General features: G+C 41.4%; 1 protein-coding gene and 1 long non-coding RNA gene across 35 annotated transcripts in view; one reads left to right on the top strand and one right to left on the bottom strand.

Annotated features, from left to right (window-relative positions):
- The window catches only part of LIMCH1 (LIM and calponin homology domains 1), a 353514-nt gene that overhangs the window by 60943 nt on the left and 269897 nt on the right, over positions 1-22674 (bottom strand). For 16 of the 33 annotated variants that reach the window (XM_069593986.1, XM_069593988.1, XM_069593987.1 and 13 more), the window contains 7 exons: positions 19952-20204; positions 18631-18897; positions 9851-10153; positions 6722-6964; positions 5895-6224; positions 3970-4088; positions 3776-3884 (listed from right to left, as the gene is read on the bottom strand). In XM_069593986.1, the coding sequence (XP_069450087.1) occupies positions 3776-3884; positions 3970-4088; positions 5895-6224; positions 6722-6964; positions 9851-10153; positions 18631-18897; positions 19952-20204 (1624 nt within the window). The remainder of the gene's footprint in view (positions 1-3775; positions 3885-3969; positions 4089-5894; positions 6225-6721; positions 6965-9850; positions 10154-18630; positions 18898-19951; positions 20205-22674) is intronic. The other 17 variants (XM_069594009.1, XM_069594010.1, XM_069594015.1 and 14 more) reach the window with 5 other exon arrangements.
- The window catches only part of LOC138442511 (uncharacterized), a 35475-nt gene continuing 18872 nt past the window's right edge, over positions 6072-22674 (top strand). For both annotated transcript variants that reach the window (XR_011257760.1, XR_011257759.1), the window contains exons 1-2: positions 6072-6262; positions 17192-17233. This is a non-coding gene — a long non-coding RNA (uncharacterized lncRNA). The remainder of the gene's footprint in view (positions 6263-17191; positions 17234-22674) is intronic.

Raw genomic sequence — 22674 nt, 5'->3', positions numbered from 1 at the left:
CCTCTCACACAAATTTATTAGCTTCAAGAAGGAACCAATTTAATCAGAATGGCCTTTGCTGTTATGGAGAAGATAATTAGAGTTTGGGCTTCAAATGATTTTCTCAGTTGTTCTATGAAATATGGAAAAGAAAAGATGAGTTTTTAAAAATCACTAATACGGAGAAGGCAATGGCACCCCACTCCAGTGTTCTTGCCTGGAGAATCCCAGGGACACGGGAGCCTGGTGGGCTGCTATCTCTGGGGTCACACAGAGTCGGACACAACTTGCGACTTAGCAGTAGCATGTTACTAGGCATATGGTATGTGCATTAAATTTTATTTTACTTATATAGTTTGCATTCTCCCTACCATTTCTCACAAATATATCAATAAGAATTCGATTAGGAGAACAAAAATTGACTTAATAATATGTATAATTAAACAGCTCTCTATGAAATTAAAGTCAGCAAAAACTATACATAAATCAATAGTCTACTAGATTTTGGGAATCAGGAAGTTGCAGGAACCACAGGAAACTGCCAGCGCTAGTCATAGTTATCCCCACCATCAAAATCGGTAGGTGGGAGGGAAATTCACAAAGCCACTATGAAATATCATCTCTGACAAAATCCTCATGTCTGCCAGAAAGAAAAATAATAATGGCTTCTGTTTCCCTTCCATCTTTCAAAACTTGTATGTTACTCAATGGTGAATTTGATCCAGATCCTTGAAGTAAGGATCTCAAGAAATAAAATGTCAAATCTCCAGTCCTTGGAATAAAGGAAAAGAATAGTAGGGGAAAAAAAAAATCACTAATAAAGAGATTTTTTAAAAAAAATGCAAAGTAGGTAAGTTAACAGACTATCACCTACCAGATAAATCACAGTTGGTATAAGCATCCTACCAAAACCAAGCAATTAGTAAAGTTTAATTGTGAGGGTAGGGGTATTTAGAAAGGTAAAGAGTGTACTTTCTTCACCTATTAATTGCATCTGTGTAGTTTTCAGCACAAATAAAGCACTTCAGGATCAGTGCTTAGCAACCTTGTGAACTAGGGCAAATGTCATTTGAAGGGAGAAGGAGAAATGAGTTTACCTGTCATTTAAGACTATCCCCCAGCACCCAAGACAGTATTTTACACACAGCAATCACTCAATAAACACTTGTTGAAAGGAAACACAAATTCCCAACGTGTGTGCCTGCTCCCTCAGACAATTTTGTCATGGAGTTACTCTGACAATATCTCCTTATGCTCAAACCAGCCATTCCGTCCAGAGGGACAGAATACAAGAGAAAGGGAAGTCGTCAGACCTCCAGCCTCCTCTGGTAACCCGGGAGGTAATGCCCTGGCATAGGATGGCAGCTCCCTCTTCAGACAGAGCTGGGTTTGGATCTTGGATCTGTGATTGCCAGCTATGTGGACCTGGGCTTTGGTTTCTTTCTTTTTTTTTTAATTGGAGGATAACTGCTTTACAATGTTGTGTTGGTTTCTGCCATTCAACTTGGTTTCTTCCTGGAGCATACAGATGAAACTTCTCACTCTCCAAGGTTGTGTGGGAGTAAATGGGATGCCTAGAATGTATCCAGCAGGCAGCCTACAGGCCTCACTTCCTTCTCTCCTCTCTTGCTAACTGCTTCCCACCAGCCTGCTGATGCAGTGCCCATCACCACATCAGGGCATCTGGGGACCGAGTGAGTGTGCTGTGAGTGAGAGTGCCTCGTCACCAGCCTGCCCTCCCCAGCTGGGACCCAGGTGTAACTTCTCTACTGCAGGCTTCCCAGTTGTGAACTGGGGCCAACAGGCAGTCACCTGTGAATTCCCAGGAGAAGGTGAGCTGGAGACAGCAGAAGCACCTGGAAAGGGCGAGCACAGCTGCCACCCCTGCTCCCTGAAACCAGTGCTACAAGAAGGCTCTACGAGCAGTGTTATGATTCAGAAGACTGCAAAATGCGTGTTAAATCCAGGTGGGAATGACAGCTTGGCTATTAACTTGAAATCTGGAGATTAAGATACTCTCTGCTCTCCACCCTGCCTTCTGTCTCACTGCCACCAAAGGGAAGCAGAATTCTATCACTTCCTGTTTTGTAGTGGAGCTTTAATTATGCTAAACGCTTCTTACTGCTCTGCTCTACATGGATCTGGCAGACCACATTTTTCACAAGTCTATCACTCTTTCTAAATATCAGCAGAAGCTTCAACATATAGGATTTTAAGTAGACCGTGCATCTCAGGATTACTCTTCACCTATTTTCATTTTATTTTTTATTTGTATTTTGTAATAAGAGTATAGTTGATTTATAATATAGTGTTAGTTTCAGGTGTACCACAGTGATTCAGTTATGCACATGCATATTACCCTTTTTTTCCCCTCTTTTCCCATATTATTACAGAATATTGAGTAGACTTCCTTGTACTATACTGTAGCTTCTTGTTGATTATCTTTTATATATTCCCAGTGTGTGTGCTAAGTTACTTTAGTTATGTCCGACTCTTTGTGACCCTATAGGCTGTAGCCCACCAGGCTCCTCTGTCCATGGGATTCTCCAGGCAAGAATACTGGAGTAGGCTGCCATGCCCTCCTCCATATATATTCCCTACCTTCATTTTAAATCAATAGAATGGAATGAAAATTCTACCTCTAGAAATCACTATTTGATAATGTTGAAATTAAATTAAAATTTTATAAGTAATATATATCTTCTTTGGACTGGAAGACCCTGCTGGAATCAGAATGAAATCAAGTAGGTCAGAAAGAAGTTCAACTCCTTTACCCGATGACTTCTGTGTGACCTAGGAAGAAATAAGGGTTTCCCATTTAGGCTGCCCACAAGATAGTAGTCAGAAAGAATGTTTATAGGACAATCCACAACTTAACTATTCTTTCCACACCTGCTTACATGCGAGAGAGAGAAAAAAAAAAAAAACAGACGTTGGTAGACTGGGCCAATCATTTAAGCATTTTGTTTCTGCTAGCAATAGGAGGTAAGTGGCACTGATAAACCATAAAGCATTAATAACATCTTCAAAGCGTGTATCAAGGCTCAGACTGGAGAAACAAAGTCAAAACAGCTTGAGATAATCTTTTGACCTCTTATATTTTATTCATGGACCCTTGGCATATTCCTCCCAAATATGTTGCTTTGCAAATGGAACTGGAAGGAACCGGTTTGTTGGATCCAATGTGACTAAGAGACATCCCAGTTCTCCAGGTCATCATGTCATCTTTTTGTGAATTGTACAATTTTCTTTGGCCCTTCAGTCCACTGCGGCTCCAGACAGGAGCTGTCATCTTCTCTGATTTCTCTTCTCTCTCTGAAGCCTCCCATTCAGAGGTCAGAGGATGTCAACTAGGGCACATCAGTCCAGCCAGTCAAATGGCACTTACTGCTTAAGATGTTTTCAGTAGCAGCACTCACTCGGCGTTAACTCAAGACAGAAGAAGCCAATGTTCACGGAGGCAGCAGCTCACATAGCAGCTGAGTACTAATACCAGGGACTTTCTTCATGCAACTGATACTTACACGGGAATGGGTTTCCCTTTTTGGTTTTCATGATTCCTGAGAATGAAATCTGGCCAGCACCCAACCACGTGCAAAAGCTCAAATCTCTACCCAGCTGGGGGCGCTGAAAGCAGAACTCTGACCCTGGGATGGGTGCATTCCTTTAAGGGACTCTGCTCCATGCCACATCACTCATCAAGTGCACACTGTGGCTTTAAGCTGTTTTGGGGGAGCCAGCAGCCAGCCGCACACTGCAGACGCAGCACACCCTGGAATGCAGGCAAGGAGCTCACAGTGACTGGCCGCTCTCCTCGGATCTTTCGGCCTTTGGCGCCATCTCAGAATCTCTTTGAGCAACTCCTTCAGTCTCTTTGCCATCCTGTGGCTGCTGTTTGTGTGTAACTAAAGCCAGACAGGACAGCTTTACCACTGGGAAGGAACTCACACCAGAGGCCATGGCCCCGCCTGTCATCTTCCACCTCCTCACCTTCCTCTGTCCTCCTGAGGCCCTCGCCCGCACTGAAGCTATGCTCCTCCTGGGACTCCGGCACGGGAGCCAGCCGAGAGACCCTTTTACAACAGTCATCTACATCAGAAGTCACTGTTCTGTTGGTGACAAGTAGCATTGGTAGCAAGAGAGAAGAGGAAAAAGAGTTAGGAAAGCAGACAGTGAAAGTCTTTGAGATGGAAAGGTTAAGAGAGAAAGTTCGGTTGCTATTCCAGAAGCTGGGTTAGTTAGGATGACATCCTCAGAATGGGATAATAGAATATGAACCCAAGCAAGGCCCCGAGAAAGTCAAAGAAGGCTGGCCTGACTCACCATGGAGCTGAGTGATGACCCCTTAGTATTCAAGGACTCAAGGGTGCATTTCTTACTAATTTCTTATTTCCACCCTCTCTATGCCTGGTCCCCACTAGCCTCTGAATCTGCAGCAGTGACTTCTGGTGTACCCAGTTTATATTTACAGCCTCCTCGATGGTATCATCCACAAAAAAAATCAAACCAAAGAAACTCCTCTGTATGTCACAGACGATCCACCGTGTGCTTTGAATATCAAGGACAAAGCATGGAGGAGACTGTCCTGAGCATTTCCTCCTGCCATGAAGGGCTTTGCTTTGCTCCAGCCACATAGGTGGAGTGGAGGTTCCTGGGAGAATCCAGAATCTTTTTTTTTTCCCCTAACAAAAACTCAAATTTTAATAACATGTCTACATGGAAGAGACCCAGGAAAACTGAGTAGCTTACTAAAATTGGTGAAACCCTCACCTTAAATACCATCTTCAGCCAAAGACAAAAGAGGATGTGGGGATAGGGGTTTGGGACTTCAAACGGGAGGAAGGCAATTCACTTGGAGATGGCAGAGCAAATGTTTAGTAAATAAACGTTTGCTGGACCATGCAGAGACAGTGGGGTGCAGACGGGACTCTGATCTCTAAGTTACCCCTATCTCACCTAGCATACAGAGAATCTAGAATCTTATAAATGCCCTGTGCTGTGCTTAGTCACTCAGTTGTGTCTGACTCTTTGAGACCTCATGGACTGTAGCCCGTCAGGCTCCTCTGTCCATGGGGATTCTCCAGGCAAGAATACTGGAGTGGGTTGCCATGCCCTCCTCCAGGGGATCTTCCCAACCCAGGGATCAAACCCAGGTCTCCCACATTGAGGGCAGATTCTTTACCGTCTAAGCCTATACCTGCTTAATGGAAGAAAGACCGGTCCATAGATAGAACCGAATCCCCCAAAGAGGGCTTGGGAATTCACAGCTGGAAGCCCTCCGGTAAGAATGAGGACTGGTGACAGGTCTACAAGGTCTTTTCCTAGTTGATCCCTCACAAATTTGAATGGTTACTCATCCAAGGAATCCTGACTCATAGGAACCCTCAAAGGAGTCTTTCCACTCGAGTTCTGTTATATGTTTTTAAAAAGTAGAGGGGGAGAAGGTTTACTTTATTGTGTGTCTGCTTAGATATCCAAAATCTGAACTTATGATACTAATAACTATTTTTTCCTCCCTTATGGGATAGGAAGGAGGGAGCGTATAGGTAATCCAGATTTTTATCAACATATTTTTAGGAAAAACACAAAGGGTATCATTAAAACATCCCATCTAGTCTGTTCAGTGTTACTGACGAATAAAATAGTGCTTAATGCGGCTGAGGGAAAAAGGGGCATTTGCCGAAATTATTGGCATTCCCAGGCAGTGATTCTGGTGACAACAGAATCAAAATGGATGTTTTTCAACTTCACACACATTTGCCCCCTGGGGTACTGACCTCCCTTCTCTGCTAACCAGCAAGAGAGCCTGTTAAAACTTTGTCATCTCTGGCGGTTTCTTTAATATGTCAGCGAACTCTTTAAAAGCGGCAGTGATTCCCATGCAGACTTCCTTGCACATGTAATGGTGAAAATACCTGCAGTCATTCTGTGGATTAAGCATGTGGTCTTCCTTTAAGTTGGACGTGGCCGCTGAGGCAGCAGACACAGAGCATGTGTGGGTCTTGCTGTGACAGACGCCTTCCTCTGGATCCTCCCTTGGCCCCGCCCTGCCAATGCTGAGCCGCTTCCACGTCTGCTGATCTATCTCTGTCACTGGTCCAAAGTGCACGAACTTTTGCCTAGGGCTGCTGGAAGCTTTCTTATAGGCCCTTGCCTTGCGGCTGGCAAAGTCATCCCGGATGGCGGTTTCTGCTTTAATTTCTGGTGAAGGCTCAGGGGCACACGTGTGCTCCACATCTCCATCCCTAGTCAGAACCGGAAATAAGTTCCAAAGGTTTCTAAGGTGAGTACAGATCAAGGAAGAGTTTTTAAAATATACTGGATGTATGAAAAATACTTGGATGGCTAAAGCAGAATTGCTTTTGCAGTAATCAATCAAATGAAGAAATGATCATCGCCTTGCCTGGGTAAATAGTGCTTTTCTACAGCTTTTAAAATATCACTTCCAATGTCATTAATGACAGCATAAGAAAATCTTAGGTACAATGAAATCATTAAAATGATTTAAAAGGCAAGTTTAAATTCCTTACAAATAAACAAGCCTGTTGAAATAAGCATTCACAATAAGTCGGTTGAATTAAAAAGGATGTTTCCTTGTAATTTTTAGTATTAACAAATTTTAACTCATGCAAAATATGCTCTGTCTTTGGAGAGGTATTTCTTTTTTTCTGGCCATGAAAATAAAGAGTGATAGAAGGATACGTGTTTGGTTTGCTCAAAGTTAAATGAAACCATGACACACCTCGTCTTTTCTGACACTTTCAGTCTCTCCCACGTCTCCAGGTCGGCTTCTGTTATACTGGCAACTGTGATAAAGCTTGGGGCCTCACGGTGAGGGCCAAGCCTGCCCTGAATTCTCCGCTGGGCCAGGTCATCCTTGTAAAGATCCGGCACCTTCCTGAGTCCCTCTTCCGCAGGTTCACTCTCCTGGGCCCGCACAATACAGGTCACCCTTGACTTCACCTCTTCTGTCTGGCCCTGGTTTCTGTTAATTTGGTCCAGGCCCCCACATCATCAGAAAAATCAGGTTCCAGGAAGAGGAGCAGATAAACAGAATGTCAAGCACAGAAATTCAGAGGCTGAGCACAGAACGGAATGATGAAATGATGGAAGCACCTTTCCTCTCTCAAAAATATGGAATCAATTGTAGCCTGGATTACTATGCTACCCTTTTGACACTGTAACGAGACAGAGTTTTCCACCAGATAACAGTCTCTAGCTTAGTTTAAGAAGAGAAGCCAGGGTTCACCATAAGAATATTAGAGATGGGAATGAGATTTCAGTTTGACAGTAATGAAGCCCTATTCCCACACTATTCAAGTTACTATAATGAATTCAAGTTTTCTGACTGAATCCCTGAGCCCTCTTGGAATGTCTTTTATTGCAGCAGTAAAATGTTAGTAACAAACTCTGCATGATCCAAATTCTAGGATTAGCGTGGAGATAGCTGGAACATTGCTCACATATTAAACATCTCAACCATAAACCTTCGTAGGTATGCCAGAAAGTATGATTAGGTCAATGCTTAACAGAAAGGTTCAATGTTCAAACTCAGTCTCTGACTTCTAACAGCATTCATTAGGTCTGGTTAATGAACACTTGACGAACAGAGAGGGTATCCTTTCTGCTTGTATCCAAAGGGGCAATACCCATTTGTTTCTTATGTCAATAACTGTTCACCTTTATTAATAATCAATCTGACACTTTCTCTTTTTTATATACAGAGATGTTTTAATCAGCTATTTCTTTAAGCTTTCTGGCAAATTTTGTTTTATTTTTTAACTTTTTTGGCCACAGGGCAAGGTATGTGGGATCTTAATTCCCCAATCAGGGATCGAACCTGCATCCCCTGCATGGGAAGGTAGATTCTTAACCACTGTACCATGAGAGAAGTGGCCTGATATTTTCAATTGTTCCCATAAGAAATGAACATTAAATGGCTAGTGTTGATAACATTATAATTTAAACTAAAACTGTGGCATCTACGTGAATAAACATTCCATCATATTAAAAGTTTCTAACTAAATAGAGATAGAAGTTTTTTAAAATGTACATAAATAGGGCTAATTCATTTTTTTCCAAACTAAATCACCTGGATGAGTTGGTGTACTTACAGAGTCTATGCAAATAGGAAGCCTATAGAATTTTCTATTCGTTTTCAGTTTGGGGAAGGGGAAGGAAGGGCATAGCAAAAAGCCACCAGGGGGCTCTCTTTTTTTTTTTTCCAACAGTTCTTTGAAGCTCTCTAGGAGACCCAACCAGTCCATTCTGAAGGAGATCAGCTCTGGGATTTCTTTGGAAGGAATGATGCTAAAGCTGAAGCTCCAGTACTTTGGCCACCTCATGCGAAGAGTTGACTCATTGGAAAAGACTGATGCTTGGAGGGATTGGGGGCAGGAGGAAAAGGGGACGACAGAGGATGAGATGGCTGGATGGCATCACCGACTCGATGGACATGAGTCTGAGTGAATTCCAAGAGATGGTGATGGACAGGGAGGCCTGGCGTGCTGCGATTCATGGGGTCGCAAAGAGTAGGACACGACTGAGCGACTGAACTGAGAGAGATCATGGGCTGTGTCCCCATAAACAGACGCAGGTGACAACAGACAAATGGGGCTGGAAATATCAGGAATTAAAGCTGCATGCAGGAGAAAGGAAAAAAGGGAGGTACAAAAGCTACTCCCTTTCCTAACTCAAATTGCTGATCCCCATTAATATGTCTTGATGCTGCTCAGTTATCCAGAAGTTTTTGTTTCACTGGCAGCAACTAGTCCCTCCCACAAGGCCCTCTGAGAATGGTGTGTTACAAGGTGTGCCAACAAGAACTGCAAGAGCCTCTGTCACCAAGAGCCTCCTGAAGCTAGAATGTGACCTATAAAAACTGTGCCAGGTCTTCTATGCTCTAATCCCTGTTTATGTCCAGAGATCTTTCATGTGTTTTGCATCTGGTGCTTCCTAAAGAAAAAACTACAATACAATGGAAAACATGAACTACTCCACTGATCTCAATGACTCTGCCCAAAGAACCATTTTAATTGTGTAAAATATTGAGATATTTATACTCTTCGTTCAATAGATTATAAACCTCTTAAGTGATAGGTGGAAATATGGCAATTAAATAATAAAGATGTGAACTTTGATTCTGATATAAAGGAAAAGAATGATGAACTCTGCCCATAGAAATTTAGCAGGCTGAAGACTTGACTGATTTCGTATCCCTCTTGGGATAAAAATCACTGGTCAAATCCATGTCATTAAATTTTCCTTTCCTTAATTAAGAAGATGGAAGAAAAGCTGGGACAAGGAAACTCACTTAAAAATAATTTCCATGACAGAATGAATACAGGTGTGTTATATATCTGAGGACTTTTTTTTTTTTAATGAGAAGTCTCCATCATCAGATGTTTAGGTGATCACGTTGCCGTGAGGGAAGAAACAGCTAAGCCTCATTTTTTTCCCCTTCCAATATCTGAAAGGCACTAATAAGATAGAAGGGTTCATGGCTAAGGGATAGCTGTGATTTCTGCCTGCTGAAGGATGGAGCAGCCTGAGAGGTGGCTGTTCCCGCCCCATGTCACAGAACGCCACACCATGTGTGGGGTGGATATAGCGCAGCTGCACTCTTGGGCTCCAAGCTTATTCAGTGAATTCAGCCCTGTTTTGGACATGGTCATTCTGCTCCCTGCCATGTGAACTTAGAAGAGATCAGCTATCTGGAATTCCACTTCAAAATAAACCACCATTACTGATTACATGTAATCAAGGCAGGAAATAGAGGAACGGGGGCCAGGGTAGGGGCTATAATTCAAATCACCTTCACCTAATTATATTCTCTCTTTCTTTCACATATACACGCACACAGAGTGCACACCTTTTATGCTCTAGAGCTTTCTTTACTGAGTCTCCCTTTGAGTGTTGTTTGCTGCCGTCTGATTTCTCTGCCTCTTTTTTTCGGTAGGGCCCGTAGAGGAGTTGGTTCAGTGGCACTATTGGCTTTGTCTGGTTCATCCTTGCTCTCCTGGCAGCAAAGTCATCTTTCTCAAGATCAGGCAGTCGACATGCAACTTCATCTTCTGATTCTGAATCTCTGCCGTGTTGGTGGACCAGGAAAGGGTTTTCTTTACGAAGGATAATATTTCGAACAGCTTCTTTCTCATCATTTAATTGCTTTTGACTGATAGAGCAAAATTAAATGGAACTCTACATGTGATCAGACCCAAACAGTTTTTAAATCCCCATTGTCAGGCAGACAACTGTCTTGTTAGTGAAAGGTCTTCTCAATATCGTTAGTCCAGATGACATCTTTTACTACTTTAATCCAGCGTTGCAGAGAGTTAGGGTGGGTTTCAAAAGCTGGAATTTAGCCAGCTACTAGCAATACTAAACATTCATTTAACTTGCAGCGCCCTATCAGCATAAGAAAGACAGGATCCTAAATGGCTCTGAAAGTGACAAATCCAAATTCTTTCATGAAATTGAGAAAAATAAGAAACATTTTAAAAATATTTTTATGACTTTGTGGGGTTTTTTTGTTGTTGTTGCTGTTGCTGGTTTTCTTTCTTTTTTTTTTTTTTGGCTGTTCTGCACAGCTTGTGGGATCTTAGTTCCCTGACCGGGGGTCAAATCCACACCCCTCGCATTGGAAGCACACAGTTTAACCACTGGACCACTAGAGAAATCCCAAGAAGCATTTTTGTGTTATGTTTTTTTCTTTAGCACGTTAGTAATGCACCCAATAGGTACTCAATTTCTTTTGACTGACAGGGCAAAAATTTGAGCCACCAAGAAACTAATCTGGAGGAATGCTAATGAATGCAGCTATGTGGCAGCACACCTAGGATGTGCACAAAGATTGCAGAGTGTAAGGATAATCTTCCTGCAAAGCTGAGCTAACCTGGAACATCTGGGATAGTCTATGACCATTTATAGAATGGACTCAGGCACAAAAGCTTATCTTGCCCTGCTCCCTCCCACCAGCAATCCTTTCTTCAGGCTTTTACCCCCACTATTCTCTACCTTTCAGCTCTTCTTTGTCATATGCTAGATGTCAAGTAAATTGTGTTAAGGCATTCTGTCAAAATGTTTGCTTAAGACTATTTTCATTTTCAAAGAAATCTTGAAGGTCCCGAACTTTAAATTCTTGGAGAAATGTAGTTTGATGGTGGACTATTAGGACTTTTTACGTTTTTTGCTTTTGTCGGCACAGTTGATGGTGCCTTTCTGATATTCAGACAAACTCCTTCCCCTACTCAAAAGATCAGCCTTGCTTCTAAATCATAATAAAATATTAAAACTTAAAAAATGATTTATCTTTTCAGTTCATAGAGATGATAAGTAAATGAAACATCTTGATTTCTAAAGGAAGTTCACCTACTTTGTATTCAATTTCTGAGAGAGAATTAAGAGTAAATTTTTCATGCTCATGGGACAGGTCAACTCAAAAATGAAGACAGGAAGAATTAGGTTGGCTAAGAGCAAGGAAGGAGAAGGCAATGGCAACCCACTCCAGTACTCTAGCCTGGAAAATCTCATGGACGGAGGGGCCTGGTGGGCTGCAGTCCATGGGGCCTCAAAGAGTCGGACATGACTGAGCGACTTCAATTTCACTTTTCACTTTCATGCACTGGAGAAGGAAATGGGAACCCACTCCAGTGTTCTTGCCTGGAGAATCCCAGGGACGGCGGAGCCTGGTGGGCTGCCGTCTATGGGGTCGCACAGAGTCGGACATGACTGAAATGATTTAGCAGCAGCAGCAGCAAGAGCAAGGAAATACTGTCTACACTGGGCGACCGGGTGGCCCACTGTCTGCTGCAGAGGAGGCCATCAGCTTAAGGTGACAGTAGGCCCTCACTCCACCTGATTTCTTGAAAATCAAAATCAAAATCTGGGCCATCTCTAATCATGCCCAGAAAACTCTTTCTCCCTGCTGACCACTGTTCTCAATAAAATTTTAAATCATGAAATTTAGAGGTGATGGGTGATGCTCCTTGAATAAATTTATTTCTTTAAAAAAGTTTTTTAATTGAAATATAGTTGATTTGCAATGTTGTATTAGTTTCAGGTGTATAGCAAAGAGATAGTTATATATACATATTGTATATATATACATATATATACACATGTTTTATATATTAATATATATACTTTTAAAGCTTCTTTTCCATTAAAATTACTATATTGAGTATCATTCCCTGTGCTATACAGTAGGTCCTTATTGTCTATTTAGTAATGTGTATCTATTAATCCCAAACTCCTTAATCTATCCTTCCCTCTCTTTTTTATTTGGTAACTATAAGTTTGTTTTCTATGTCTGTGAGTTTCTGTTTTGTAAATGAGTTCATTTTATCATTTTTTAGATTTCACATATGCATGATATCATATGATATCACATATTTCTCTTTCTCTGTATGACTTGCTTCACTTAGTATGATAATCTCTAGGTCCATCCATGTTGCTGCAACTTAAATTTATTTCTTAATATATGAAATACTACCCTTTAAGCACCCCTGCTCTTCGTCTCCCGCCTGGCCCCTCTTGGACTGTGTTGACTCTCTTCCCTGCCTCTCTAGCCTACAAGTCTGGCAAGAACCAACTGGTATTGGCTGACTGTGGCCATAAAGAATGGTCAGTGGGAAATGAGAGGCCACTGAATCAATCTCTTCGAAAACTCATTATTTAAAAAGCACAGTGATGATGATAAAGAGGGTGGTTCATTATTATGGAGCACCTACCATGGGCTAGAATTCTTTCTAGTGTTAATTCATTTAACTCTAATACTAGCCTTGTAATGGTAGTGGGATTAGCACCCCCATTTTATAGAGGGGAAACTGAGATTACGAGAAGAAATTTGCCCAAATTCAAAGCACCATTGCTTAAGTTACAATTCAAACCCAGGCAGTTTGGCTCCACAGGTCCTGTTCTTAACCACTCTACTATTCATTAAACAAAAGATATCTCCAGCAACAGTTCTGAAAATGGAGCATCATGTAAAAAATAAGGCATTATCATTACTATGGGAGTAGGAGACAGAGAAGTATTTTGGTTACTAAATAAAAGGATCCTGTGAGTTGTGCTCAGAATGGAGTTGTGATTGGCATTGCTAGTTGCAGATGGCAAGCTCAGCCAGGATTGACAATAGAATGCTAACTAATCATACCTTACAGTGCTTGCACAGCGCTTTACAGTTTACAAAGCCCTTTCAAACTCATTATCTCATCTCATCCAGAGCAGACTCCAAGCTTGAAGCTCTCAAGTCCAAAAGCAGTAGTCCTTCTATTTTCTGACCAGAGTCCTGGGCTTACAATCTCTTCCAACTCAGGCAGAATTTTATGGGATAAAACATATGCATTTATGCAAACAGTCATGCCAGTTTGAGCAAGGAGAATCTACTGCCTTATGCACATGTGAATCCAGCTAGGCTACAAATTCCCTGGGGTGTTTCTTTTTAGGCTAAATGCCCAGTGTGGCAGGACTCATTTCAAATGATCTCAGTTTAGATATGCAGGCTTAAAAAGAGGGGGTGAATAAAGCTTTCCATATCATTGGCCACTTAAAGCCACTCCCTGCCCACTTGAAAAATGATCATAATGACATTCTGCTAATTGCTTGAATCCTGTAAATTCAGAGCTTCAAGGCAGACTCAGAAAGAGAAAAAATTTAATGAGATAAATTCTGGGTCGGCACTGTTGGCTATGAAGTAATAAATAATGTATATAAGGCAAATATGAAGGCTTATGCTCACAGGTATCTAGTTAGCAAAATATTTAAATGACTTTTTATAATGTGCCCTTTTCTTCTGAAGGTCAGTTTATTATAAACCTTCAGTATACTCTACTTTGTTTTTTAATAATTATAATAGCTATGAAGAGCTAGTATATTCCAGATTAATTAACATTCAAGACAGCCCTGTAAGACTGGAATTATGATGACCACTTTGCAGAGGGGAATGTTGAAGTTTCCAGCTATGGTCATCTGAATGTAGGTAAAGTAAGTACATTTAAGTGGCAGACTTTGGCTATCTAGCTTGATATTCATGGGGGAGGTTTGGCACTATTTTTTTGGAGTTATTCATAGATGAGTTGTGTTGAAGAAGAGGTTCCTCAGTGGACCCAGCTCATTGCTTTACTTAGGAGGAATACAGTCCAATGTGACATGAGAAATGTCAAGCCTTGCCTCCAACCTGGCAACTCTGTCCTAAAACAAGTGAGGCTATCTTTGTAGGAGAGATTGTGGGCTCTGAGCAGGTGAGGGGGAAGAAAAGCCCTTGTCTCAAAGCTTCTGAGGCTTATATATTTCAAAGTGAGCGAGATAATGATTTCAGCTGAGGAAGAGCTGGCATTTTCTTTCACTCCCTTTTACTTGACAGTGCACAAGCAATCAGCTCAGACTAGCAGTCAGTTTGTTCTATTGAAAGAAACCGAGCTCTCCAGAAAAGCCTGTTAGGCCTCCTGGGAATGTCACGGGCAATACCAGAGACCTCCCTGGTTCACGCAGTGCCCAACCAGGGCAGCTACATCCAGAGTCACAGAGGTTCACACACATTCTGTGTCTGCCTGGTCCCTGATCCCCCGGAATCTGTTCGGCAACAGTCAGTGACACACCAGGCATCTGGTAAGGAGGAATACGTGTCTGGCACTTAGCTGCATCTGCTCTTCCTCCAAAGACTTCTAAAATGTCTATTGTTCCTTGGAGGGCTTTTCCCCCTCTCTGTGATTAATTACTATGTGCCTGAGAAGATCCACAGACTAGTAGAAAAGACTGAGTGCTGAAACATATGAAAACAATTAGAAAAGAAGTCCAATCACGTGAAACCTATAATTCAGTTCAAAAACAAGTTTAGTTCTCCAATGGGAAACACCAAGTCGGAGAATTCAAATCTCCATGGCATTTTAATTCAGGGGAAGTGAATCTTGGTTCTTATTTTATCCTCTTAAACACAGAAATCTCAGCTTCTCTGGCAGAGTCTCATATTTGGGGGGTAATTAAGCTAACTACATCATAAACTAAAATCATGAACATGGAAGGAAAAGTAGTTTATGCATTTCTGACTTCAATGGCAGACATATTTAATAAGAAAGACCTACTCTGTCCCATGGTGCTAAGATACCTCCTAACATATTCTTTGACAGGAAGCCTGGGACTTCTCGACTAGAAAACTCATGCACTTTTGCTCGTTTTTATATGGTATTAAAAATAATTCAAGGAGGTGTTTGAGGATACTTGTGACACAACCACCAAAAACTGGTCTACAAAAGTCAGGCCTTCCTCTCGTCTACATGCCCCCTTCTTCGCCTGTACCTCATTCTCTCCCCATCTCTGCAAACACAGACTTTCTCAGCTCAGAAATAGGCACAAGAAGTATCTGGTGCCTCTTGTTGGGTTCCAAGATGTGGTGGCCAGAATGCATTTGGATTGCAAAGACAGGAGACTGAAGGTAAAATGCCTTAAGAGACATCGGCATATTGAAATGTTTCATAGTCTTTTTTTTTTCCAGACACCAAGAATCCCTTCCTTCGTCATGATATGCATTTCATTCCAGTTAAGCTACCTTCTGCCACATTAAAAGCAGGATCCAAAATGTGGATAAATTTAGGATGGCCGTTGACTCTACTGTGGGCTGCAAAAACTAAGTGACAAAGACACAGACAGGGCAGGCTGGTGGCATGGTATATATAAAACTTTTATGAGAGCTAGCAGCTGAAAAATCTATCTAACAAATGAATTCTGGGTGTTTGGAGCAGCTGTGTTGTGTTGCTATTGGGAACATTCTCTGGGAATATGCATGATTTTCCTGAACTCCATTTTAAATGCTAAGTCAGTAGCTCTAAAGTATGACATTAACTGACATCTGCAGACATTAACTGACCTGCAAATTTCTGCTTAATAGAGCTAACTTGGACACAATGTGGAAAAAATAAGCCAGATCCCAGGAACATGGACAGGAGCAAAAATTACCACACAAATATACTATTATTCTTCAATTTTAGAATTCATGGTTGTAGACTATGATTCTAGGTCTGTGCACAGGATGGGAGCTGTCATAAAAGATTGCACTGTTTTATCAGAAAATAAACTTCCATTTACTGAAGAGGCATAGGACACTCATGGAACCCCCACCCTTTGCCCACTCTCTTTTCTTCTCCATGTCACCATGATTCCAGGGTGTGCCGAGTTCTCTCCCAGTCTCTGCCCACTTGTCTCCCCTTGCTCTTCTGGATACTCTAAAGATGACATGTCAATGGGACCTCAAACAGTTGGACATGCCCCAGCAACTGAACAACAACAGTAACTACAAGGATGACATGGGGAGGTTCCTCAGGATGTAAAAACAGAGCTAGATCTAGCAATCCCATTTCTGGGTATATATCCAGAAGAACTCAAACCAGGATTCCCAAAGGGATCTGAGCACTCCCACATCATTATTCATAATATGCAAGATGTGGGAACACCCTGAGTGTCTATCAAGAGATGAATAAGGGTAAGGCTGTGTATATGCACACAACGGAATATTATTAAGCCTTAAACAAGAATTAAATTTTGTAATATGTGACACCATGGATGAACTTCGAGGACATTAAGTGAAATAAGCCAGTCATAGAAAGAAAAAAATGGCATGATTCCACTTACATGAAGTAGTTAAAATGGTCAAATACAGAGAATCAAAGAATAGCATCCTAGGGATGGAGGGAGGGTGAAATAGGGATTGCTAATCAATAGGCATAAAGTTTCTGTTAAGCAGGCTGAATACATTCTAGGAATCTGGTGTACAACGTTGTACCTATAGTTAACAACTCTGTATTGGGCAGTTAAAGATTTGTTCAGAGTGTAGACCTCATGCCAAGCGTTCTCACCACACATAAAACATTTTTTTTTTTAAAGCACAAAAGTAAATGACAGAAGATATGAGGGACTTTATAGGGAAAAAACCAACCCGAGTAGCCGATACACATGTTGTGACAGTCAACAGCATTAGTAATCATGGAAAAAAAAACGATTTTTTAAAAATGAGATTTTAAAACTCAAACATTGGCAATTTTTGAAAATAACAAGAAAAATAATAAAAGAGATGATGGTGTCTTTGGTAACTTTCAGTTACAGACTTTGCAGATATGATAAAAATGAAGGTCTGTGTATGAAGGAATTACGATTAAAGCGTTTTTTTTTTTAATAAATTCACTCTCTTATCTATATCACTTATTACTTATTTCCACAGTGCCCTAGGCTTGAAGACAGAAGCAGGAAAAGCTGAAAACCGGTAAGAGGATATACTCCATTTTGATATTCTCAGCACCTAGCCGCCTGGTCTTTGATGTACATAGATGCTCAAATGATGTTGAAACAGCATGCGTCTCAAAAGGTCTCTGAACTGCAATTTAAAGAATATCTGGATTTATTTCTAAGATGTTATGACATTACCCTTTATAATTTTAGAAACCCTGAGAGTTTCTTGTAGCACAAGCACAGTTTTATGTCAGAGTTTTCTAGAAGCACATACACATTTAGGACAGATATGTTTATCTGTGGGATACCGCAGACAGGAAGAATGATATCCTTGGTGTTTTATCAATACAAAGCTACTCTAAGATTACATCCATATAAGCCAGTGCTGGAATTTTCAGTGAAGACCTAGACCACAGCATAACCACACATGGAGTTGTACAGAGGGATGGAAAACGTTCTGTCAAATGTGTGGGAGGCAGCGGGGATGCGGTGGTCAGAGAACATCTGAAAGTAGCCACCAGGTCAGCAGTAATTGGCTCAGGGGCTCTTAAGTAACTTACTTTCACTGATCCTCAGTTATTCTGCTTGAAAAAAATGGGCATATCACCTGCCTTTCAGGATTCAATGAAAGAGCAAGCGGCAAAGGAATTTCAATTGTCAAACTGTTATGAGTTACAATTTGTCCATTAAATTTTGGTCTCACTATCATTTGTTAGGATCTTCGTGGTTATTACATGACAGAAATTAATCAGCTTCTCCAAACACTAAGTGAAATTGTACAACTATACTTCTCTGTGACTTCAGCTGCTGGAGGTCTCCATCTCTCACGTAACTCGAGGCCACCTGGACTGTATAAGAGTGCCTTTGTGACAATTAAGAGGAGTAATCACTCCATCCTTCATTTTTGAATCAACAAATTTTAGAAATGAGTCAAATAAACCTAATTGTACTTACTACTCCCTTGGGACAAAGAAAGTAAGTGGATTTTTGTCAGCCAGCCACTCTTTCTAAAGACAGTGCTTTCCATGCCAAAGGAACTACTTTCTAGTGATGTGTGAAGGAAGATAAGAGCCATTTAGGAGTAGTGTGAAAATTAACAAGCCATAAACAATTGAAAAATAAGATGTTATTGCCAGATATATCCTGTAGCCCACAAGTGACTGACCACACATACTTGACCAGGACAAGGTCTACTCAAGCAGCACGAAGCTCACTCTTTACCTCCATTTAAAATAACCAAAAGTTCAGCAGAGACAGGCCTTAAGGCAAAGATGATTAGCTATTTCTATTCGCTCCAAGTAGGAAATAATGATGCAACGGGTAAAGCAGGAAGTGGGAAAACAAGATGGAAACTCCACCGCATCAGACAGATTCCAAAGCCCCGGGCATGCACAAAGCCAGCCAGGCCAGTCTTTGGCCTGCACAGCTAACCTGGCAAAGCGCTGTGCTGCTGGCATGACCTTGATTCCAGCTTGCTCCAGCCTTCTGCGCTTTTGCATTTCAGCAGCAGCTTTCTCTTCAGACTTGGGAGCTGGTGCCACCACAGCCCCCTCTGCAGGAGGCTGCTCCTTCCCACAACTGGTGGGTAGTTCTGACCTACCATCAGGAGGCTTCCCACTGGTGTCCATTGGGCTGACGGGGTCCTCTTCACAAGGAGGCCCCACTTCACTTTCCTCTTCCTCTATTGTCTCAGGATAGCTAGTGAGTTGGACAACATAATTGACCAAACTAACATGCTAGGCTGGGGAGCAGATCATAGATCAGCTCCTGGTCATTCTGATATTACTTCCATAATATTGCAATTCATAGTATGCAATACTATTCTGGTAATGTGAAGAAAATTAAATGTAGCCATTTGTTAATTAACACAACGCATCATAATCTCTACACTGATTGAAAGCTATTTCAAACTTGATAGGCAAAAACCTTTTCTGCCAGAAAGGCAAAATTCATGTTTTGTTCAATAACTACAACTTTTAATAAAATTTTTACTCAATGGAAAATCATAGATAATAAAGGAAGACTATAAGAAATAACCAAGCAATGATCAGGATGGTTTTGCTAAAAGGATTAGACTAGACTATAAGTTTCTTTTATTAGACTGTAAAGTTCTTGAAGGCAAAGACTCTATATTACCTTCTATTGGGTCCCCAAAGCCTAAAAGATCTACTACCTAGCACATGGTACATGCTCTATAAATACATTCTTACTGAATAAATGAATGAAGAAATACAAAAACATAATCAGAGATTAGGGGAAAGACTGCTTGCTTCCCTAAAGAGATGAGAAGTCCAATGCTTCTTCCATTTCATTATGACTGTTTGTTTCTACCTATGACTCAAGCATGTTCATGCATGCCTTACATAATGCTTGAGCTTATGTCCAGATAAACTTTGGTGTAGATAAAAGGTCTTATTGTACCTAATCTAACAGGACTGGGAGTCAGACAGTCTCCCGAGAAGGATATGGATGACAGATCTGTTCTCAATGTCCTGATGATACAGCTGGTTTCAAAAATCTACTCATCAGCCCAGTGTTGGTTGAATACCTACTGTGTGCCAGGCACAGTTGTAGGTGCCTTCGTGAAGCTTCTATCCTATTGTGACGATCACTCTCTGAAGGTCTGTTCTTCCCACCTCCATCTGTAATCTCACATCAATGGTCTACAGCGGCTCTTGGGGCTCATTCATATCCAGGGGCCGTTGTTCCTATATCACAAGCCAGGATAGGAGCAGCACAGCCCAGGTCTTACCTGAAGGGCCTCTCCCCACCCAGGGGGGAGGTGGCGGTACTCCAGCTCTTCCGATATTCCTCTCGCTCCACCTTCTTCTTTCTCAGAGGTGCGGGGACGTAGGCTGTCTGGTTGCTCTTGTTGGGGAGGTACTGGTTAAAAGGCACTGCTGATTTCGGCTCTCCATGGGACGTCCGCCTCGCAGACATGTCATCCTTCTTCACATCAGGCAGCTTCCGATGGGGCAGGTCGGATTCAGAGTCGCTCCCCCTCCCTGGGGAGAGAGGACGGGTGCTGAGAGAGTGTGCCGGGCTAGCAATAATATTCCAAATGGCAAGTATATGGTATGGGGGATGTGGTTAAATCTATGGGTTCCAGGGATTACTTCCTTTAATTATTCACTTAACAAAAGTATCAGTCAAAGTTAATCCATTCTGGGAAAAGCTCTCAATTCTAATCAGGAAAGAAAAAAAGTCAAAATTAAAAAAAAAAAGTAAGCTTAGCTGTGTCTGAGAGTTACAATTAACAACACATTTGCAATAGGACTACACGCCTGCTCAGATTCTGCAAGTCTCAGAAGAAAAAATAAATTTATGGAGTTTTTACACAGCACCTGTTTTTGCATGTCTTACTCTGTACTAGATATTCTGACAAATAAGAATTACAAAAGATTTATAATCCTTTGTCTTTGAGGTATCTTTAACCAATTCATGAAACACCTGGAGAATATTAGTTATAATCAAGGAGCACAAACATATAAGAACTATAGGAATTCAGAAAAATGATCAGTATGGATTACACCAAGAGTTTGCCTTCCAGGAAATGGCTTGAGTTATAATTAATGCATATTTCTCTATATCAGAGCCCTTCCTGGTACCCAGAGCTGGAGGTAGTTTTTTCCTGTGAACACTATGGCCTGATGATCTATTTTTCTTCTGGTACTTTATACTTTCTATTTTGTATTTTGAGAACAGGGCTTTGTACCCTTCACAGTACTTATCACATGGTCTTTGCACACAGTGGATATACTCAATCACACGAATCAATGAATTAGTCTAGCTTAAAAAGCATTCTATACAACACAAAGGAATTCAACATTACCAACATCAGTCTTTCACTGGGCAGTATCCAAATTATACTGTATCCTTGTTTCCTGAGTCTCATCTCATCAGATTTCTAACATCCATTAGACTGAAACTGTCATTAAAACACGCATCACTGTGACAGGCAGCCACCATCTGAATGCTGGTTGAAAACTCTAAATCAGTGAGTGCCTTATAAAAAGGTCCTTCAACTTCACTGACAGCAAACAGAAATTGACCTCTTTACACTTGTGAAAAGAACCTTAAACTGAAAGTCGAGAGATGTGGCAGCCTAGCGAAGTGTGTAGTGCAGGTGGTTAAGTCAGATCCACTTCATACTGAGCTCTGCCGCTCACTAGCTATGTTACTTTGGCACTGGTCACCACTACCCCAAGCCTCAGTTTTCCAGTCTATAATATAGTGAGGATAATAGTATCACCTACTTTGTAGCACTGTTGGGAGGATCAGATACGTGTGAAACTACTGGTACAGTACTTGCTCCTGCGTAAGTGTGTAACAATCACTGACTACTCTATGCTATAATAGTTCTGGATCTGTCACTGATGAGCTGTGGGCTCCCACGCTTGTCTCTAATACACCTGCTCATCCTTTTCTGTAAAAATAGGAATGAAATAACTTGCCCTGGAGATTAAATGATTTAATGGCTTTAAAAAAACGGTAAAAGTTAAAAGCATTGACCATAAACAAGTTGTTCATTGTTGCAGATGAAATGTTCAGTTTATGAATTATTCATGTCACTGGCTTTCAGCCTCCCTTCTGGAGTTTTGACCACTTCATGACTTGTTGGTTTTTGATTCATAACTTGGTTCCCTTCTCACCCCAAGTCTTTTATCACGGATATCTGTCTCAGTATCATAATAAAATACTCAGAGCCCTCGGTGAATTGCTTTATAACAAACACTAATACTACCTTACCTTGCCAAGCACTTGGATTGTTTCCCTATTTGATATTTTCCCCATGATACAGAGGTGAAAACAGAGACTCAAAGAGACCCAAAGGGCCCCTTTTCCAAGGCTGGTAAGTAACAGCTCAAGACTCCAATTTCTGTTCTCCAGATTCCAGCCCAGGAAAGACCCCTGGTTGCTGGAAGGAGAGAAACACAGCCTTGGGGAAAGGAAGGATCAGAGTTTGATAAAAGGATGTCATCATCATCACATGCACTATTGCAGTTTTCTGACTTTGGGCACAATGCCCTCTGCTTAAAGCACCCTGACGAGGGGAACACCTGGACTTGGCTGAATAAATGAAGGAAAGAAAATGATTCTTCAATCAACTATGAAGGGCTAGCATGGAATAGAGCTGTCTCTGTTCACTCGGTTCTAAAACCCTATAATCTATGAAACTTATTTTGGTACAATATCTAAAAACATATTACCTATAATACACTGAGAGTCTCAAAATAGGTTGTTTAACACATGAACAGATGACCTTCCCCCTCTCTCCAATTACTCTTTGATAAATGTCTTCAACAGACACTTCAAAAAGAGTTAATTTACAAATGCCCAGAGGCAAAGTGACTTCGCTGAAAGCAGTGTAACCTTCTGGACTTGGAGACCAGGGTATAATTTCAGCTCCATCATCGCCTAGCCGTGTGACTGGGGAATTTAAGCCCTCTGTTCCTCAGGGTCCTCATTGGAAAT

The sequence above is a fragment of the Ovis canadensis genome, chromosome 6 (assembly GCF_042477335.2).
Source record: "Ovis canadensis isolate MfBH-ARS-UI-01 breed Bighorn chromosome 6, ARS-UI_OviCan_v2, whole genome shotgun sequence".
NCBI classification, from domain to species: Eukaryota; Metazoa; Chordata; class Mammalia; order Artiodactyla; family Bovidae; genus Ovis; species Ovis canadensis.
This window is presented reverse-complemented; position numbering and strand designations above follow the sequence as displayed.